The 19,931-nt window shown below is 41.6% G+C and overlaps 1 protein-coding gene across 1 annotated transcript in view; it reads right to left on the minus strand.

Annotated features, from left to right (window-relative positions):
• The window catches only part of LOC112225235 (serine/threonine-protein phosphatase 6 regulatory ankyrin repeat subunit A-like), a 40,041-nt gene extending 26,880 nt beyond the window's left edge, over positions 1 to 13,161 (minus strand). Inside the window, 3 exon segments of the mRNA XM_042315046.1 lie at positions 445 to 528; positions 11,959 to 12,033; positions 12,870 to 13,161. Of these exon segments, the coding sequence (XP_042170980.1) occupies positions 445 to 528; positions 11,959 to 12,033; positions 12,870 to 12,896 (186 nt within the window). The 5' untranslated portion in view covers positions 12,897 to 13,161.
• Positions 13,162 to 19,931: the final 6,770 nt, after the last annotated feature.

Below are 19,931 nucleotides of genomic sequence, written 5' to 3' on the forward strand. Positions count from 1 at the left end.
TTTTGAGACAAACCAAGTCTGCTCCAGCCTATAAGAACGAGGAAGAATGTCATAAACTAAGTAGAACCAGATCATGAACTACAGTACTGTAAAGTGACAGATACTGAACAAGGTGCCTACGGCTGATGAAAGGAGTTAACCGTTCTGATCAGGCTAAAACATTCAGTAGGGTTGCAAAATTCCAGTAACTTTCCCAACATTCACAGGTTTTTCCAGAAATCCTGGTTAGACAGAGGGTTCGAATTCGTATTTATTCCATTCTGATTCAGGAAGTCTTCATATCGAGATTTCTGGGAAAACCTGGGCATTTAAGTTACTAGTATTTTGCTACCCTAGATTTTTGGCAACAAATGACTTCTGTTATAAGTGTGAAAAAAAAGTGTTACTATCCAGAGGACAGACAGGAGGGTGGAAATAATGGTAGGAAACAGCTGGGATGATTACCTGAACATTCACATCCTCTTTCTGAAATATGAGGGATCGCACTTCATCTGGGTCCACATTGAAGATGGCTTTCAGTAGGCCAGGCTGGAAGAGAGGGGGGGACAGAGAGAGAGACAGGGGACAGTGTCATTCATTGATTTGAACAGTCAGTGCCTCTCAAAGACCTGTTACTATTCAATCAGCTTAGCTAAAACCAACACAAAAGGAACAATCCAAGAATAAAAACCAAGTAGGTTAAAATCTCAACTCTATAGTGAGACATGGAGCCTATACAGTCACTACTAGAACCATGGCGACAACCTCATTGTGGCTGTGCAAAGGCAGCTAACCTGGAGTCCTTCGGCCCAATACCTCACTATGGTATCGAGAGAACAAGAGCTCTCATCCTCAACACACACACACACGACTCATTCACTCACAAAACACACGTTGGACACTAGGACTAGCAAAAATTCCTTCTATAAAACAGAGATGAGAGCAGCAACTTCCAGAAGGTCACACACACACTAAGAGGGTGGCAGCTTCGCAGGGAATTCACAAATGAAACCAGGCAACGCGACTTCATTTACAGTCAACCATTAACAACCCATCTCTACACTTCGTACAGAAGGCTAAAGTCCTATTCTTAAAGCAGAAAGCAGCATTTATCCTTGTTTTTTTACTCAGTAGAACGTGCCATTCCTGTAGAGGGGAAGAGCTCTGTTGAATGTCTTACACATGCCCCTCCCACCCAGGACCCTGCTTCCCATCACAACTGGGTGAAGAAGCAGAGGAAGAAGACTTACTATTTTTTTACAGGGTGACTAATCACATACAGTCCTGGTTTCCTGTCCTCACTTCCCTTCCAGAGAGATCAATGGCTATTCAACAAACAGCCCCAAAGCACTACATTACACAATGTGAAAAACAGAGTTATTACTGAAATGGGACATTTCTATACATGCTGCTGGGCACACAGAAATCCTATAAATCTACTACATGTTTTGGATGTAAATCTGTGTCTGGGCTCCTCTCTAAATCACAAAGGCCCAAGGCTGAGGGGGAATTGATTGACAACATGCAGTCAGATATTGTACAGCTCATCCATTATGGTAAATCCTCTGATAATATAATATCCCATTGACCTCCAAGGCAGCAGCGTCACTCAATCTGCAATACAGTGTAACATAACACAGAGCCGTGTGACTGCTGGTGACCATTGGGGCCGTTTTGTTTTTCCATTGCAAACCTGGAGGGAAGGGGTACTGACTGGCCTGGAGGGAGGGGTACTGACTGGCCTGGAGGGAGGGGGTACTGACTGGCCTGGAGGGAGGGGGTACTGACTGGCCTGGAGGGAGGGGGTACTGACTGGCCTGGAGGGAGGGGGTACTGACTAGAGGTCCACCGATTATGATTTTTCAACGCCGATACCGATTATTGGAGGACCAAAAAAGGCAATTAATCGGCCATTTTTTAAATTGTTTTTATTTGTAATAATGACAATTACAACAATATTGAATGAACACATATTTTAACTTAACATAATACACCAATAAAATCAATTTAGCCTCAAGTAAATAATGAAACATGTTCAATTTGGTTTAAATATTGCAAAAACAAAGTGTTGGAGAAGAAAGTAAAAGAGCACATATTGCAATGTAAGAAAGCGAACATTTAAGTTCCTTGCTCAGAACATGAGAACATATGAAAGCTGGTGGTTCCTTTTAACATGAATCTTCAATATTCCCAGGTAAGAAGTTTTAGGTTGTAGTTATTATAGGAATATTTCCCTCTATACCATTTGTATTTAATTAACCTTTGACAATTGGATGTTCTTATAAGCACTTTAGTATTGCCAGTGTAACAGTATAGCTTCCATCCCTCTCCTCGCCCCTACCTGGGTTCGAACCAGCAACACAACGACAATTAGCGCACGCTAACTAGCTAGCCATTTCACTTCAGTTACACAAGCCTCATCTCGGGAGTTGATAGGCTTGAAGTCATAAACAGCGCAATGCTTGACGCACAACGAAGAGCTGCTGGCAAAACGCTCAAAAGTGCTGTTTGAATTAATGTTTACGCTCCTGCTTCTGCTTACCACCACTCAGTCAGATACTTAGATACTTGAATGCACAGTCAGATTATATGTAACGCAGGACACGCTAGATAAACTAGTAATATCATCAACCATGTGTAGTTAACTAGTGATTATGATTGATTGTTTTTTTATAAGATAAGTTTAATGCTAGCTAGCAACTTACTGCATTCGCGTAACACTCCTTGTGGAGTGCAACGAGAGAGAGGCAGGTCGTTATTGCGTTGGACTAGTTAACTGTAGGGTTGCAAGATTGGATCCCCCGAGCTGACACGGTGAAAATCTTTCTTTCTGCCCCTGAACGAGGCAGATAACCCACTGTTCCTAGGCAGTCATTGAAAATAAGAATGTGTTCTTATTAACTGACTTGCCTAGTTAAATAAAGATTAAATAAAGGTGTAAAAAAAAAAAAAATAATAATAATAATAATAATAATAATTGGGTAAAATCAGCACCCAAAAATACAGATTTCCGTTTCGGCACTAATTAAATCGGCCATTCCGATTAATCGGTCGACCTCTAGTACTAACTGACCTGGAAGTAGGGGGTACTGACTGACCTGGAGGATAGGGAGCACTCTCTCTGAGGGCAGGGGAGCACTTCCAGGAGCTGCATCCCAAACTATGTAGTAGTGTACGTGCACTACTTTATACCAGTGCACAACAAATGTAGTGCCATTTGGGACGCAGAGGCTCTGAGGGCCTGATTGCCCATGAGAGCCAGAAGGTACATTCCCTGGCTTGCCACAAACCCTTTAACTCTGACTTCATCCACGCTGCCAACAAGTAAAACAGACAACTCACTGGGTGAAATTAGCCTAATCAGACTGTTGTTTACTTTCCATTAAGTTTTGCTTGGACAATACTGACAAGCACTTCCCACCTCTCTGGGGACGGTTGCTAAGACAAAGGCATGCACGGTAACTGATGATGTTGTGGTTTATTAATAGAAAGGATATGACCAGTAGGCTCACCATTGTTTTCTAGTGTATTCTGAGTAGGACAGACAGCTAGCTTTGTGCTCAAGCCTGCATGTGTACATTCAGCACCATTCATCTTTATTCAGATCCCCATTAGCGGACGCCATGAATTCCTGTTCCTGGGGTCCATACCTCACATCCACATCCTTTACCTCCATTAATCAGTATACCATAAAGTACCCTTCATCAGCATACCATAAAGTACCATTCATTACTATACCATAAAGTTGAAGTACCATTGTAATGGATGCAGCCTGTTTGGGGCCCTTGTTTTCTTCTTGCAGAGAGGAGGAGACGGGGCCTAAATGATGAGTAAACCACTCAGGACATCTGATGTGTTCCAGTGGCCCAGCTAATTAGCTAATGCACTTCCTCCTCCTCCATCAGCACAGCAGCCCTCTAGCACTGCCCTGCACAGCCTTCTGAGACAGATGGCATCCCAAATGGCACCAAAACCCTATGGGTCCTCGTCAAAAGTAGTGCACTGTATAGGGAATAGGGTGCAATTTGGGACCGAACCCTGGGCCTGCCTACACCCTGATGGACTGCTCCATCCATTCTCCCCTGTCAATACATACTTACAATGATTCAGGAACTGACATATGAGGGACAAAATACAGTAGAGCAGACCTATGGCCTTTAGATTACATCCCTCTCATTCCAATGCCCTTGCAATGCACGTTTGTTTGAATAGGCCTACTGACTGTTGGTCTCAGTCTTTGCTTAGTCAGCAATGTTTCAAATCAGATCTGAGACAAAACACCAGTAAGTCTCATTCATTCCTACATGTCAGAAAACACTGTAGGATCACATTTCTAAATCTGGTAATTGTTTGACTTGACTCACATCATTGTCCATGTTGGTGGTGGCTACGTACCAATCACATCATGACAATAACACTCTGTTTTCACACAAAAAGGTTGTCAACTGACTAGATCAGGGGTTCTTAAATATTTTAGTCTGGGACCCAAATGAGACCCAAGGACCGAGCCTGGGACCCATGCTCATGAACACGTGTCCATTTTGGGGCCCCCAAGCAAGATTTGGTTGGGTTAGAGTGCACCCCCTTTTGACGGCAGAGAATTAAAAAAAAAAAAAAGTTAGTTAATTTCCTGCAGTTCTACACATTTTGAATGACTTATGCTATATTAGTATGATATCAGAGTGAGAGTGACTAACAAAATCAATGCGGGCCCCCTGGAGGTCAGGGCCCCTGGGCACGTGCCCTGCATGCCTGGTCGGGATTTGACCATGAATACTACAAGTTTAGATAGATATGTTAGCTGGCAAGACTAAAATAAAATGAGTGGACATGGGCTAATTGAGTGACTGTAAATGATTGACATAAGAGAAAGCTGCTGGTGCACAACCGCATTTAGAATTTGCACCTTAAGTATTCTACTATTCAAACGCTAAACAGTAAATTGAAACCACAACTGAGGCTGAGGATTCGAAGGTTAAAAGGAACCACCACCTTTTCATATGTTCTCATGTTCTGAGCTCAAACGGGAACTCAAACGTTAGCTTTTTACATGACACATATTGCACTTTTACTTCTCTAACACTTTGTTTTTGCAGCATTCGTGTGAAACTGAAGGCGCGAACCACTGCTTTTAATCAGGGCAAGGTGTCTGGTAACATGACTGAATACAAACAGTGCAGCTATTCCCTCCGCAAGGCTATCAAACAAGCTAAGCGCCAGTACAGAGACAAAGTAGAATCTCAATTCAACGGCTCAGACACAAGAGGCATGTGGCAGGGTCTACAGTCAATCACGGACTACAGGAAGAAACCCAGCCCAGTCACGGACCAGGATGTCTTGCTCCCAGGCAGACTAAATAACTTTTTGCCCGCTTTGAGGACAATACAGTGCCACTGACACGGCCTGCAACGAAAACATGCGGTCTCTCCTTCACTGCAGCCGAAGTGAGTAAGACATTTAAACGTGTTAACCCTCGCAAGGCTGCAGGCCCAGACGGCATCCCCAGCCGCGCCCTCAGAGCATGCGCAGACCAGCTGGCCGGTGTGTTTACGGACATATTCAATCAATCCCTACACCAGTCTGCTGTTCCCACATGCTTCAAGAGGGCCACCATTGTTCCTGTTCCCAAGAAAGCTAAGGTAACTGAGCTAAACGACTACCGCCCGTAGCACTCACATCCGTCATCATGAAGTGCTTTGAGAGACTAGTCAAGGACCATATCACCTCCACCCTACCTGACACCCTAGACCCACTCCAATTTGCTTACCGCCCAAATAGGTCCACAGACGATGCAATCTCAACCACACTGCCCTAACCCATCTGGACAAGAGGAATACCTATGTGAGAATGCTGTTCATCGACTACAGCTCGGCATTCAACACCATAGTACCCTCCAAGCTCGAGACCCTGGGTCTCGACCCCGCCCTGTGCAACTGGGTTCTGGACTTCCTGACGGGCCGCCCCCAGGTGGTGAGGGTAGGCAACAACATCTCCTCCCCGCTGATCCTCAACACTGGGGCCCCACAAGGGTGCGTTCTGAGCCCTCTCCTGTACTCCCTGTTCACCCACGACTGCGTGGCCATGCACGCCTCCAACTCAATCATCAAGTTTGCGGACGACACAACAGTGGTAGGCTTGATTACCAACAACGACGAGACGGCCTACAGGGAGGAGGTGAGGGCCCTCGGAGTGTGGTGTCAGGAAAATAACCTCACACTCAACGTCAACAAAACTAAGGAGATGATTGTGGACTTCAGGAAACAGCAGAGGGAACACCCCCATCCACATCGATGGAACAGTAGTGGAGAGGGTAGCAAGTTTTAAGTTCCTCGGCATACACATCACAGACAAACTGAATTGGTCCACTCACACAGACAGCATCGTGAGGAAGGCGCAGCAGCGCCTCTTCAACCTCAGGAGGCTGAAGAAATTCGGCTTGTCACCAAAAGCACTCACAAACTTCTACAGATGCACATCGAGAGCATCCTGGCAGGCTGTATCACCGCCTGGTATGGCAACTGCACCGCCCTCAACCGTAAGGCTCTCCAGAGGGTAGTGAGGTCTGCACAACGCATCACCGGGGCAAACTACCTGCCCTCCAGGACACCTACACCACCCGATGCTACAGGAAGGCCATAAAGATCATCAAGGACATCAACCACCCGAGCCACTGCCTGTTCACCCCGCTGTCATCCAGAAGGCGAGGTCAGTACAGGTGCATCAAAGCTGGGACCGAGAGACTGAAAAACAGCTTCTATCTCAAGGCCATCAGACTGTTAAACAGCCACCACTAACATTGAGTGGCTACTGCCAACACACTGTCAATGACACTGACTCTACTCCAGCCACTTTAATAATGGGAATTGATGGGAAATGATGTAAATATATCACTAGCCACTTTAAACAATGCTACCTTATATAATGTTACTTACCCTACATTATTCATCTCATATGCATACGTAGATACTGTACTCTATATCATCGACTGCATCCTTATGTAATACATGTATCACTAGCCACTTTAACTATGCCACTTGGTTTACATACTCATCTCATATGTATATACTGTACTCGATATCATCTACTGTATCTTGCCTATGTTGCTCTGTACCATCACTCATTCATATATCCTTATGTACATATTCTTTATCCCCTTACACTGTGTATAAGACAGTAGTTTTTTTGGAATTGTTAGTTAGATTACTTGTTCGTTATTACTGCATTGTCGGAACTAGAAGCACAAGCATTTCGCTACACTCGCATTAACATCTGCTAACCATGTGTATGTGACAAATAAATTTGATTTGATTTGATTTTGATTTGTTTTTGCATTATTTAAACCAAATTGAGCACGTTTCATTATTTATTTGAGGCTAAATAGATTTTTATTGATGTATTATATTAAGTTAAAATAAGTGTTCATTCAGTATTGTTGTAATTGTCATTATTACAATTTTGTAATTTTTTTAAAATCGTCCAATTAGTCGGTATCACCTTTTTTTGGTCCTCCAATAATCGGTATTGGTATCGGCGTTGAAGAATCATAAATCGGTCGACCTCTAATTTCTAGGCTTCTGAATGAGCAAGATCACAGATCCAAGTCCTAGTTCTGGTACATGATTCTGTTGTCCTATAGCTTGGGCCTTTATCAACATGTTAATGTATCGCCGTAGATAGAATTGGAAAGACCTCTCAAAACAATACTACAGAATACACTAATTCAATGTCAACCATGTGATGCTAGAGAGTGACAGATAAATATAGTTAGAAGAAAACACGGCCATTTACAGCCCTAAACAGTCGGCAGGGCAGTTCCTGATGTGTATTGAAAAGAAGCTTTGAATATAATTTGCTTCAGGCACTCCCCTCATTCTGCTATTAAAAATGCAGGCTACAATTGAGGTTAGAAGATCCACTGGATACAACCAGTGTAACAAGTAAGCACTTGTGCTACAAGAAATGTTTTGTTTAAAAAGATGTCCCGTTGTCTTTCTCTCCGAAGGGCGACGGACAACTAGCCCTGATCCAGTGTAATAGGTTTTCTAAGCCTCTCCAGCAGCACAACCGACCCTGCAGTGCACCACCACCTCCTACAATCCAGTCTAGTTAATACCGTCACCATAGAGACAGCTCTTTGGCAACTCCTGAGCCTCTCTCATTGGAGTCTGGTCACATGATCATCTATGACAAACACAATGAGGGGATACATGCGCATACATATATGTCGCAAGTATAGCATGTGTGCAAACACACACAACTCTGAGACAGACTCTGGCACACTCTTGAAAGCACAAAGACTAGCACGCAGGACCCATGTGCAAACACAAAGCCTAGCTACTAGCATTCATGCAGCATATACTGCCAGTGTGATAAAGACGGTCCAGTAATGATAAGAGCAAGCTATTCAGGCTATGATAAGTACAAGTGTGGCACAGTAGAGCCTTTCGTTATTCATTCTCCAACTGTCAATAAATCACACATCCACTTTTACCACCCCTCCACCATGACCCCTTTATAAAACTATTCAATAACCCATCAATGAAAAAAAATGACATGCCAATATTTTAGTGACCATGGTCTTCTATTCAAAACAACATGATCATCTATTCTATGTAAGGCCTTGTATTATCAACAGCAATGGATGCATTACAGCACAGTGACACTACTTTTCACATTCATTTAAAACATTCCATATATTATACCATCTCAATGAGAGAATATTGAGATGTGTAGAGCAACAGCTCAGGAAAGTTATCGTGCATGAATTAGACCTAGATCTAGAAATGAGATTAGGCTGGATAGGAGCAGGCCCAGGGCATACACTGATATAGGAGATGTAGACTGGAGAGCTATGTCTGGATCTTTTAGGGTGCAAGTACCGGTTAACCAAAAGCTGCTTAGCCTCAACATGTCAGAGTGTGGAATGGCCACTCTCGTCTCGACCTTTGACAATCAAAAACTACCGAACAGTCCCCTTTTACAAGTCAGAATATTGAATAAACTTAATTTGAACTTACTCTGCCTGTTGTCCTTCTGCTGGTGAATTATTATTATTATTTTTTAGACAGAATATCCACAGGAAAAGTATTATTAAACCGACTACCAATTGCAGATCTCTGTGTGGCCGTCACAATTTGTATGCTCATCACCTAAGGCACGGGTACAACATTTACGTCATTTAGCAGACGCTCTTACTCAGAGCAATTAGGGCAAAGTGCCCTGCTCAAGGGCACATCAGCAGATTAAATTTTACCTAGTCGGCTCAGGGGTTTGAACCAGTGATCTAACCACTAGGCTACCTGCTGCCACAAGATGGAAGTACATGCATGCAATGCATCCATACTAAGCAAACTTGGGCCAGGTGATGTAAATCTCAAAGGCAGTTCCGGCGCTCTACAGAGTCAGGGAAATAATACATTCCTGGGGATATTTTGTCTCAGGACCAACAGCAAAAAGTAGAGTAGGTTCAAATGTAATTTTATTCAACATTCTAGCTTGTAAGGAAACTTTCCAAGTTTTCCCAGTGCTTTATTTCAGAATGTATACCAGAAAGCTGGTATCAGTCTGATTTATTAGGCAAAATGCTGCTGTGAATTCAGGATACAAAAATTGGGCTATGTAAGTAACAACAATTTCAGAGAAAGTGCAGTAGGGAATGTGGGCCTTGCATGATAGAATCACTAAGGTCTATAGCCAGCCATTTCCTGATAACGAACCATAGTCGCAAGTAACACAATGTAAGGAAACATTGTTCCAAAAAGGCCTATTTGTGTAGTGATGTTGAGGTAGGTGAAACAATACACCATACACAGTGACACTGAAAACCAGCTCCACTACCCAGCTCAACATGCTTGCATTCCTTGGCTTCAGTTCAATAGTTGTTGAAAAGTGATGGTGATGCGTGTCGTCACAGTAGTACTGTAGGCAGTTAGGTCCCTAGCTAGCTATAGCTCTCCTTCAACAATAGTGGCAATTGGATTATTTAGCTGGTAGCTATAACTAACTAACACTAGCTATAATACATTGCCTGGGATAGCTAATATTCACTAACCAAACTGGAACTCTGGCACACTACTAATCGTGGTTTAGCTTGGTAGCTAACCTACCAGTTTAAACCTGTGTGAAGCTAGCCATAATAGGGATTAGCCACAATAGGGAATTTGCAGTTTGCCTTCAAAATAAAAGTCTTCCATTGAAAGTGATTCAAACAGAAATAGTTGAATCATGCCATATTTGGACTAAATAATGCTAAACAAGGTCTGAATGTTATAGTAATTTAACAAAAGACTTAATTTGACACAAATCTGTTGAAATCTCACTCTGGATGTATTAGACTTCAGAATTGCATTGGGGGCATACTTATACGCACTGTACAGCCTAACCTATGGATGTTGCACGCATGAAATTGGGTATCAGCCTAATCAGTGACACTCACAGAACACAACTACGCAGAGTTCACACAAATATTAGCGTCTTAGCTCTTATTGTGGGACTCAACACCAGTGCAAAATTAGCCAAATTAAGCATTCAGCCTATTAAACGAACTGAACATTGTTACAGGCTTTGGTTTATCCATTTGTTTTGAGGTTGGACTTTAGCACGTGCGTCTCCTTAGCACGTAGGGTGCACCGATTGAATAACGAGGTGACATCAGTACATGTTACACCTGTGCTGGTTTCCATCTCGTTAGTGGGAAGGTGTTTCCCTTGTGCTGGCCCAGGTGCTATTTAAGAGCTGCTGGCCCAGCGCTCCAGTTGTTTTGATAAGGGTTATAAAATTGGGGGAATAATTTGGAAAGTTGCATAAACACACAGGCTAATAAAATAAAAAAGCCATGTACTTTAAGTTGGAAGCATTTGTGGAAAACCCTACATGGGAGATGCTAGATAAATGTATAAAGACTAATCTCCTCGTCATTTCAAAGCATTGTGGAATTCCGAGAGCAGTGGTCGAGGAGTTGATGAGTACTGCTTCGGTGTAGGAGATACTTCCGGAGGGGAGAGGCTGATGAGGGTGTGTGTGTGTGTGTGTGGGTGGTAGAGTACATCCCATAGATGTGCAACTAAGGAAGTTAGAACTAAAGGTGAAGTTGGAGCAACAACAATTAGAGCTTGAACAGCAGAGACTGGAGATAGAGCACCGGGAGAGACGGGATGGGCGTGCAGCCAGACTAGCACAAGGAAAGGAGAGTGAGTGAACATGCCATTAGATTAAGAGAGCGATCTGGAAGCACTCCGAATCCCGTCAGGCCATGCTGCACCCTCAGCAGAGTTTGATCTTGGTCAGAACAGCTGACTTGTGCCACCTTTCAAGCAGTTAAAGATGTGCCTTCTCTAAAGGGTTGCTACCTACATGAGCACAAGCAAAGTTTGAAATGTGTTCTACCCTCGTGCTTTGAGTCTCTAGTGACTTGTCAAGGAGTGAAATGTACCTTCAAACAAAGAACCAAGTAGTTATTCCTACGCAAAAAAGCAATCCAGAGAAGTCACCTCCTACTGCAAGATTTCAGTCTTTTCTACAGTGCCCAAAGATAAAGATCGGCAGAAAACTGGTTTTTCGTATCCGCCATTGAAGGTTGTGCAATGTAACAGCAACATTTAGACTTAGGGTTGCCACCCGTTCGATAAAATACAGAACGGTTCCATATTTCACTGAAGGAATAAACGTTGTTTTCAAAATGACAGGTCATTAATAAGGTAAAAGGCCCGTATTTCTATTACTTCTCCAACACTTTGTTTTTGCATTATTTAAACCAAATTGAACATGTTTCATTATTTATTTGAGACTAAAATGATTATGTATTACATTAAGTTAAAATAAGTTTTCATTGTTCATTCAGTATCGTTGTAATTGTCATTATTACAATTATATATATATTAAAAAAAAAAAAATTGGCCAATTAATCGGTATCGGATTTGTTGGTCCTCCAATAAATTGGTATCGGCATCGAAAAATCATAATCGGGTGACCTCTACTCACGATGGTTGTATGGCAGGCCATCTTGGGGTCAACAAGACATATGACCGTATTTTGCATAACTTCTTCTGGCCTGGTCTGAAACAGGAATACGTTACACATTATACTTACATTTGGCTCCTTTCACGCCAGGTTCAAAGTCCCGCAATAAGTGTAACTATGCATTTCCAATACGTAACATAGGTTGAAAGATTGTGGCTAATTTTGCACAGTTTTATAATCCCACAATAAGGGTTGAGACACTAATACTTGAGTTCTGTGAGTGTCACAGAGTAGACTGATAACCTATTTCATGGGTGCAACATCCATACATTAGGCTGTACAGTACATATACAGTAGGTATACCCCCAATGCTATTCTAAACTCGAATACATCCACAGTACAATTAACATATTTTTACTTTGCTCAAATTGTCTTTTGTTGAACGTATATAACATTCCGACCTTATTTAGCATTATCCAAATATGGCATGATTCAGTTATTTGTATACATTTGCATCACTTTCAATGGGGGACATTTATTTTGAAGGCGAAGAGCAAATTCCACTATTGTGGCTAACTTCACGCAGATCCAGTTTAGCTAGCTAGCTAGTAAATTGCGTTTCCAGCTAGTTTACCATAGGCATAGCTAGCTACCATATGGCTAAGCTAGCTAGATGGGTACAGTACGCCAATTAGCCAACGTTAGATAAGCTTGTTTACTGATTTACACGAACACCTATGACCTCGAGTACGCACTTATAGAGTTTAGTTGAACGTTACATCTCACAAATCCCATCATTTAGCTAGTTAGTTATCCACCATTACATCAGTCTACCCCTGCCTGCACATTCTGCTGTTGAGAACGTGCTAGCAATTTCACTAGCTTGCTAGCTAATGTTAGCTACCTTCGTTTTGACAAGACGGATCACATACCTGGTCTCGGATTTTGAGAACCACCATCTTGCTATAGTTTTACTTGTTCTCATGCAGAAGTATAAAAGGATGTTGTTCGTTATCTGAATGTTTGGCCCAACACTCCAGCTTCTTAGTTGCCAATTACTATGAGGCCTATGTTTTTCAACCTGATAGACTTGAAGGGAAAAACTCCATAACATTACCGCCACCGTGTGTGACCTCCCTAAAAGAAGCAATTTCATTGGCCAAAGAACGACTGGAACAGAGTAACAAGGTTTGTGGTTGGTCACACGATGCTCAGTTGTCGCTTAACACCAGCAGACCACTGATACAGCGAACAGTCCTAGAATAACCCGCAAATGACAGGTGGAATTAAATTAGTTGGATTGGGATTAGTAAAACCGTATTTACATTGGCAGTTTGAAGTGACTCAAATCCTATTTCATATCCGATTTGAATCTGTTCCTTTCCCTGCAGTTTGAACGACTAAAAAGCACATGGAATCGGATATTTCAAGTGGTTTGATGTCAGATACAAATCTGATTCCAGGCCATGTGATTTGTTTCGAATGTAATCGGATGCATTTAACCTCAAGTGGTTTTTAGACTTGGAATATATTGGTGCTTCCTAGCTACTCTGTTGACAGTTTGAAAAGAACATGTGGGGTAGCTGGTTTGATAAATGTTTACAAACAAATGAGTGAATGTGCTAGAAAGCTAAACAACTAGCTAGTTGACTGCTGTGGCTAGTCATAATTACTCGCTTTGAAAGGCTTGAAGTGTTCTTACCCTATGATTTTGAGCATTCGAAGTAAATGGAAAACGTCTATGGCAGGTATTGTTGTCACCTTAGCTCGCTACATAACTTCTGAGTGATAGGGAGCACAAGCACTTACCACCAACCAGCCTACACCACTGCACACACACCCGTCGAAACTATAACAACTAGCGTAGCCATGTCAGCACATGAGGGTACCAAAAACATTGCAGTTTTGAAATTGCTGTAACTATGCAATGTTGGACGCAGTAATTGCCGAAAACACTGCTAAATTACTGCAGTAAAAAAGCCGGTGTTATTTTGGACGCAGTATTTGCGGCAGTTAAACTAATCCTTTTTGAGGGTATTAGTGGCAGGCTTTTGGTAGCCGCGAAGAATATACTCCTACCTCTTACTGCTTCTAGGACCGTTTTAAATTCAGACAGTATTTTATCACCATTCATGTTTTAGCCTTCTGGTATTACTTTCATCCAAATACTGCACAATTCAAATGACCCCCATGTTGTGCAATATTTTGACCAGTCACCTCAAAAGCAGTGTACTACATGAGCTGGAGTGTCATTTGAAACATCATAATTGATCAATAAAATGAAATTAAATGGGGCTTTCATCGAAAAACAAAACTACATTTAGCCACTAGATGCCGATAAAGTTAAAGATTTACTCCCCAGAACTAACAGTAATTGGTGTAAAGCAGGGGTTCTCAAAGTGGGGGTCTGCGGAGGTACTGCATGTACCCCCAGGTAAAGCAAGTCTTTAAAAATCTGTTACAATTTATTTTTTATGAATATTTATATCAACAACAGATTAAACAAATTTAGGCCATGCAACCCTTTGAATAAGCGTAGACGATGTAATAAAATACAATACAATGTAATATTTTGAATCTAAAATGTCTGTTTTTAACCCTGGGCAACATGGGCCTGGGAGGCTCACAGGGATATTGATATCCACAGTGCTCCACCAATTATACATGTTTCTATGTAACACTTCTTGTATTCCCCACAAATTATTATAATTTGTTTATATAAATACACTCTAATTTAAAGCTAGAATCTTTAATTAATACATACAAACATGTATCCAGTGATTCTTGAAGAATCTAACTTTTAAATGCCTCAGGAGCTTAGTTCAACTGTAGTACCCCATCATAACCTAAAATGTAACCTTGTTTTACTCCAATGTTTGTAAACAATATAAATGTAAACAGTGTATGGCCTCAAAACATGGTTTAAACTATCATTTTGATATCATGGATGGAAAGTCCTTGCATCCATAGCTCTGTCTATGAATTTGAGATTGGTTAAATTTCTCCAGACCCGTCCCTCAGCTTTTTACCAAAACAGAGGCGTGAGGAATTGCAGGAAATTAGCTTGAAACCTGCAGAATTTTCTCTCCATGCCAAGAGGTGGACTTTTAAAATGTTCCTTCCCAGAGCCCCAGACTTGGTTCGTCCGGCCATGCACTGCCGAAGTCAAAGTAAAATGCCTTGTTTGCTATACAAATCAAATCAAATGTTATTTGTCATATGCTTGGTAAACAACTAGTGCAGACTAACAGTAAAATGCTTACGGCCGTTCCCAACGACGCAAAGAGAAAACATAGATAAATAGGAAATTTATAACATGGCAATGAGTAGCGATAACTTGACTATATGAACGGGATACCGGTACGGAGTCCATGTGCAGGGGTACAAGGTTAGGTAAATATGTACATATACAGTTGAAGTCGGAAGTTCACATACACTTGGAGTCATTATAACTTGTTTTTCAACCACTCCACAAGTGTCTTGTTAACAAACTATAGTTTTGGCAAGTCGGTGAGGACATCTACTTTGTAAATGACACAAGTCATTTTTCCAACAATTGTTTACAGAAGATTATTTCACTTATAATTCACTGTATCACAATTCCAACGGGTCAGAAGTTTACATACACTAAGTAGACTGTGCCTTTAAACAGCTTGGAAAATTCCAGAAAATTATGTCATGGCTTTAGAAGCTTCTGATTGACTGGATTGGTGGTGTACCTGTGGATGTATTTCAAGGCCTACCTTCAAACTCAGTGCCTCTGCTTGACATCATGGGAAAATCAAAAGAAATCAGCCAAGATGCCAGAAAATAAATGGTAGACTTCCACAAATCTGGTTCATCCTTGGGAGCAATTTCCAAATGCCTGAAGGTATCACATTCATCTGTATAAACAATGGTACGCAAGTATAAACACCATGGGACGACACAGCCATCATATCGCTCAGGAAGGAGACGCGTTCTGTCTCCTAGAGAGGAACGTACTATAGTGCGAAAAGTGCAAATCAATCCCAGAACAACAACAAAGGACCTCGTGAAGATGCTGGAGGAAACAGGTACAAAAGTATCTACATCCACAGTAAAACGAGTCCTATATCAACATAACCTGAAAGGCCGCTCAGCAAGGAAGTAGCCACTGCTCCAAAACTGCCATAAAAAAGCCAGGCTATGTTTGCAACTGCACATGGGGACAAAGATTTTAACTTTTTGGAGAAATGTCCTCTGGTCTGATGAAACAAAAATAGAATTGTTTGGCCATAATGACCATTGTTATGTTTGAAGGAAAAAGGGGGAGGCTTGCAAGCCGAAGAACATCCCAACCGTGAAGCACAGGGTTGGTAGCATCATGTTGTCGGGGTGCTTTGCTGCAGGAGGGCCTGGTGCACTTCATAAAATAGATGGCATCAGGAGGCAGGAAAATTATGTGGATATATTGAAGCAACATCTCAAGACATCAGTCAGGAAGTTAAAGCTTGGTCGCAAATGGGTCTTCCAAATGGACAATGACCCCAAGCATACTTACAACGTCAAGGTATTGGAGTGGCCATCACAAAGCCCTGACCTCAATCCTGTAGAAAATTAATTTAAAGGCAATGCTACCAAATACTAATTGAGTGTATGTAAACTTCTGACCCAGTGGGAATGTGATGAAAGAAATTAAAGCTGAAATAAATCATTCTCTCTACTATTATTCTGACATTTCACATTCTTAAAATAAAGTGGTGATCCTAACTGACCTAAGACAAGAAATATTGACTACGACTAAATGTCAGAAATTGTGAAAAACTGAGTTTAAATGTATTTGGCTAAGGTGTATGTAAACTTCCGACTTCAACTGTAGGTCGGAATAAAGTGACTAGGCAACAGGATAGACAATAAACAGTAACAGCAGCGCATCTCACTCGAGTTAAGAGGGGGTACCTGATACATTTGCTCTCACAAAAAGGGTCCCCTGCCCCCAGAAGTTTGAGAAACCCTGGTGGAAAGTACTGTAAAATGGTCCCCCCTTCTCTCCTACTCAGCCAAACTTGTTTGGAAGTGCAAGGTACAGTATGTCAGTGAAAGGTACAGTATGTCAGTGAAAGGTACAGTATGTCAGTGAAAGGTACAGTATGTCAGTGAAAGGTACAGTATGTCAGTGAAAGGTACAGTATGTCAGTGAAAGGTACAGTATGTCAGTGAAAGGTACAGTATGTCAGTGAAAGGTACAGTATCTCAGTGAAAGGTACAGTATGTCAGTGAAAGGTACAGTATGTCAGTGAAAGGTACAGTATGTCAGTGAAAGGTACAGTATGTCAGTGAAAGGTACAGTATGTCAGTGAAAGGTACAGTCAGTGAAAGGTACAGTATGTCAGTGAAAGGTACAGTATGTCAGTGAAAGGTACAGTATGTCAGTGAAAGGTACAGTAGTATGAAAGGTACAGTATGTCAGTGAAAGGTACAGTATGTCAGTGAAAGGTACAGTATGTCAGTGAAAGGTACAGTATGACAGTGAAAGGTACAGTATGTCAGTGAAAGGTACAGTATACAGTATGTCAGTGAAAGGTACAGTATGTCAGTGAAAGGTACAGTATGTCAGTGAAAGGTACAGTATCTCAGTGAAAGGTACAGTATGTCAGTGAAAGGTACAGTACTGAAAATGTCAGTGAAGGTACAGTATTCTTTACAGTATCTCTAAGTATGTGAAAGCAGTATGTTTGACAGTATCTCAGTGAAAGGTACAGTATGTCAGTGAAAGCCATACTGAAGTGAAGCTTCATACTGAAATGTAAGAATTTTCTTTCACCTAAATGTAGCTTTTTAATCAGCTGAAAGACACGTTGTCACTGTTTGAAAGTAATAAACAGTGAGTGTCTCATATCCAGTGTTCAATTATTTACATTTAGATATCCAGCCCCATCCATGCTAATTATCGAAAATATAAATGCAACATGCAAACAATTTCAAACATTTTACTGAATTACAGTTCATATAACTGTTTTTACAAGCATTTTGCTACACCCACAATAACATCTGCTTAACACGTGTTTCTGACCAATACAATTTGAATTGATTATAATGAAATCTGCCAATTGAAATACATTTATTAGGCCATAATCTCTGGATTTCACATGACTGGAAATAGAGGTATGCATCTGTTGGTCACAGATACCTTAAAAAAAGGTAGGGGTGTGGATCAGAGAACCAGTCAGTATCTGATGCGACCACCATTTGCCTCATGCAGCATGACACAACTCCTTTGCATAGAGTTAATCAAGCTGTTGATTGTGGCCTGTGGAATGTTGTCCCACTCCTCTTCAATGGCTGTGCGAAGTTGTTGGATATATGAGGTGATGGCGGCGGAAGAATGGCACGACAATGGGCCTCAGGATCTTGTCACGGTATCTCTGTGCATTCAAATTTTCATCGATAAAATACAATTTGTGTTTATTGTCCATAGCTTATGCCTGTCCATACCATAAAACCCACCATCTCTATTCACAACGAGGACATCAGCAAATCACTCGCCCACACGACGCCATACACGCTGTTTGCCATCTGCCCTGTACAGTTGAAACCGGGATTCATCCTGAAGAGCACACTTCTCCAGCGTCCCAGTGGCCATCGAAGGTGAGCATTTGCTCACTGAAGTCAGTTACAAAGCCAAACTGCAGTCAGGTCAAGACCCTGGTGAGGATGACAAGAACGCAGAGGAAATTCCCTGAGACGGTTTCTGACCTTTTGTGCAGAAATTCTTTGGTTGTACAAAACCACAGTTTCATCAGCTATGTGGATGGCAGGTGGACGGATTATCTTGGCAAAGAAGAAATGCTCACTAACATCGATGTAAACAAATTTGTGTCCACATTTTTCAGTATACTTTCTCTGCCTTTGCATATTGAAAATGTCAATGACTGTAAGAGGGATGTGTCTAAAAAGAAGAACCCATAGAAGGGGAATCCATTGATTCTATTTCTATGTAAGAACCACTAAGGCGATGCAGAGAGAAGCCACAAGTGTCCTCGGTAATGTGGTTTGATAATGTTTTGAGGAACATGTCTGAGTGTCCTCAGTAATGTTGTTTGATAATGTTTTGAGGCAACATGTCTGAGTGTCCTCAGTAATGTTGTTTGCTCTGAAAGTGTTCTCAGTAATGGTGTTAAATCACGTTAAAGGGATATTTCAATATTTTGGCAATGAGGCCTTGAGAGTGTCCTCAGCGATGGTGTTCGATAATGGTTGCTCTGAGAGTGTCCTCAGTGATGTTGTTTGAAAATGTTTGCTCTGAGAGTGTCCTCAGTGATGTTGTTTGAAAATGTTTACTCTGAGAGTGTCCTCAGTGATGTTGTTTGAAAATGTTTACTCTGAGAGTGTCCTCAGTGATGGTGTTTGTTAATGTTTACTCTGAGAGTGTCCTCAGTGATGGTGTTTGTTAATGTTTACTCTGAGAGTGTCCTCAGTGATGTTGTTTGAAAATGTTTACTATGAGAGTGTCCTCAGTGATGGTGTTTGTTAATGTTTACTATGAGAGTGTCCTCAGTGATGGTGTTTGTTAATGTTTGCTCTGAGAGTGTCCTCAGTGATGGTGTTTGTTAATGTTTACTCTGAGAGTGTCCTCAGTGATGGTGTTTGTTAATGTTTACTCTGAGAGTGTCCTCAGTGACGGTGTTTGTTAATGTTTGCTCTGAGAGTGTCCTCAGTGATGGTGTTTGTTAATGTTTGCTCTGAGAGTGTCCTCAGTGATGGTGTTTGTTAATGTTTACTCTGAGAGTGTCCTCAGTGATGGTGTTTGTTAATGTTTACTCTGAGAGTGTCCTCAGTGATGGTGTTTGTTAATGTTTACTCTGAGAGTGTCCTCAGTGACGGTGTTTGTTAATGTTTGCTCTGAGAGTGTCCTCAGTGATGGTGTTTGTTAATGTTTGCTCTGAGAGTGTCCTCAGTGATGGTGTTTGTTAATGTTTACTCTGAGAGTGTCCTCAGTGATGGTGTTTGTTAATGTTTGCTCTGAGAGTGTC

Source organism: Oncorhynchus tshawytscha, unplaced genomic scaffold (assembly GCF_018296145.1).
Source record: "Oncorhynchus tshawytscha isolate Ot180627B unplaced genomic scaffold, Otsh_v2.0 Un_contig_4294_pilon_pilon, whole genome shotgun sequence".
In the NCBI taxonomy this organism is placed as follows: Eukaryota; Metazoa; Chordata; class Actinopteri; order Salmoniformes; family Salmonidae; genus Oncorhynchus; species Oncorhynchus tshawytscha.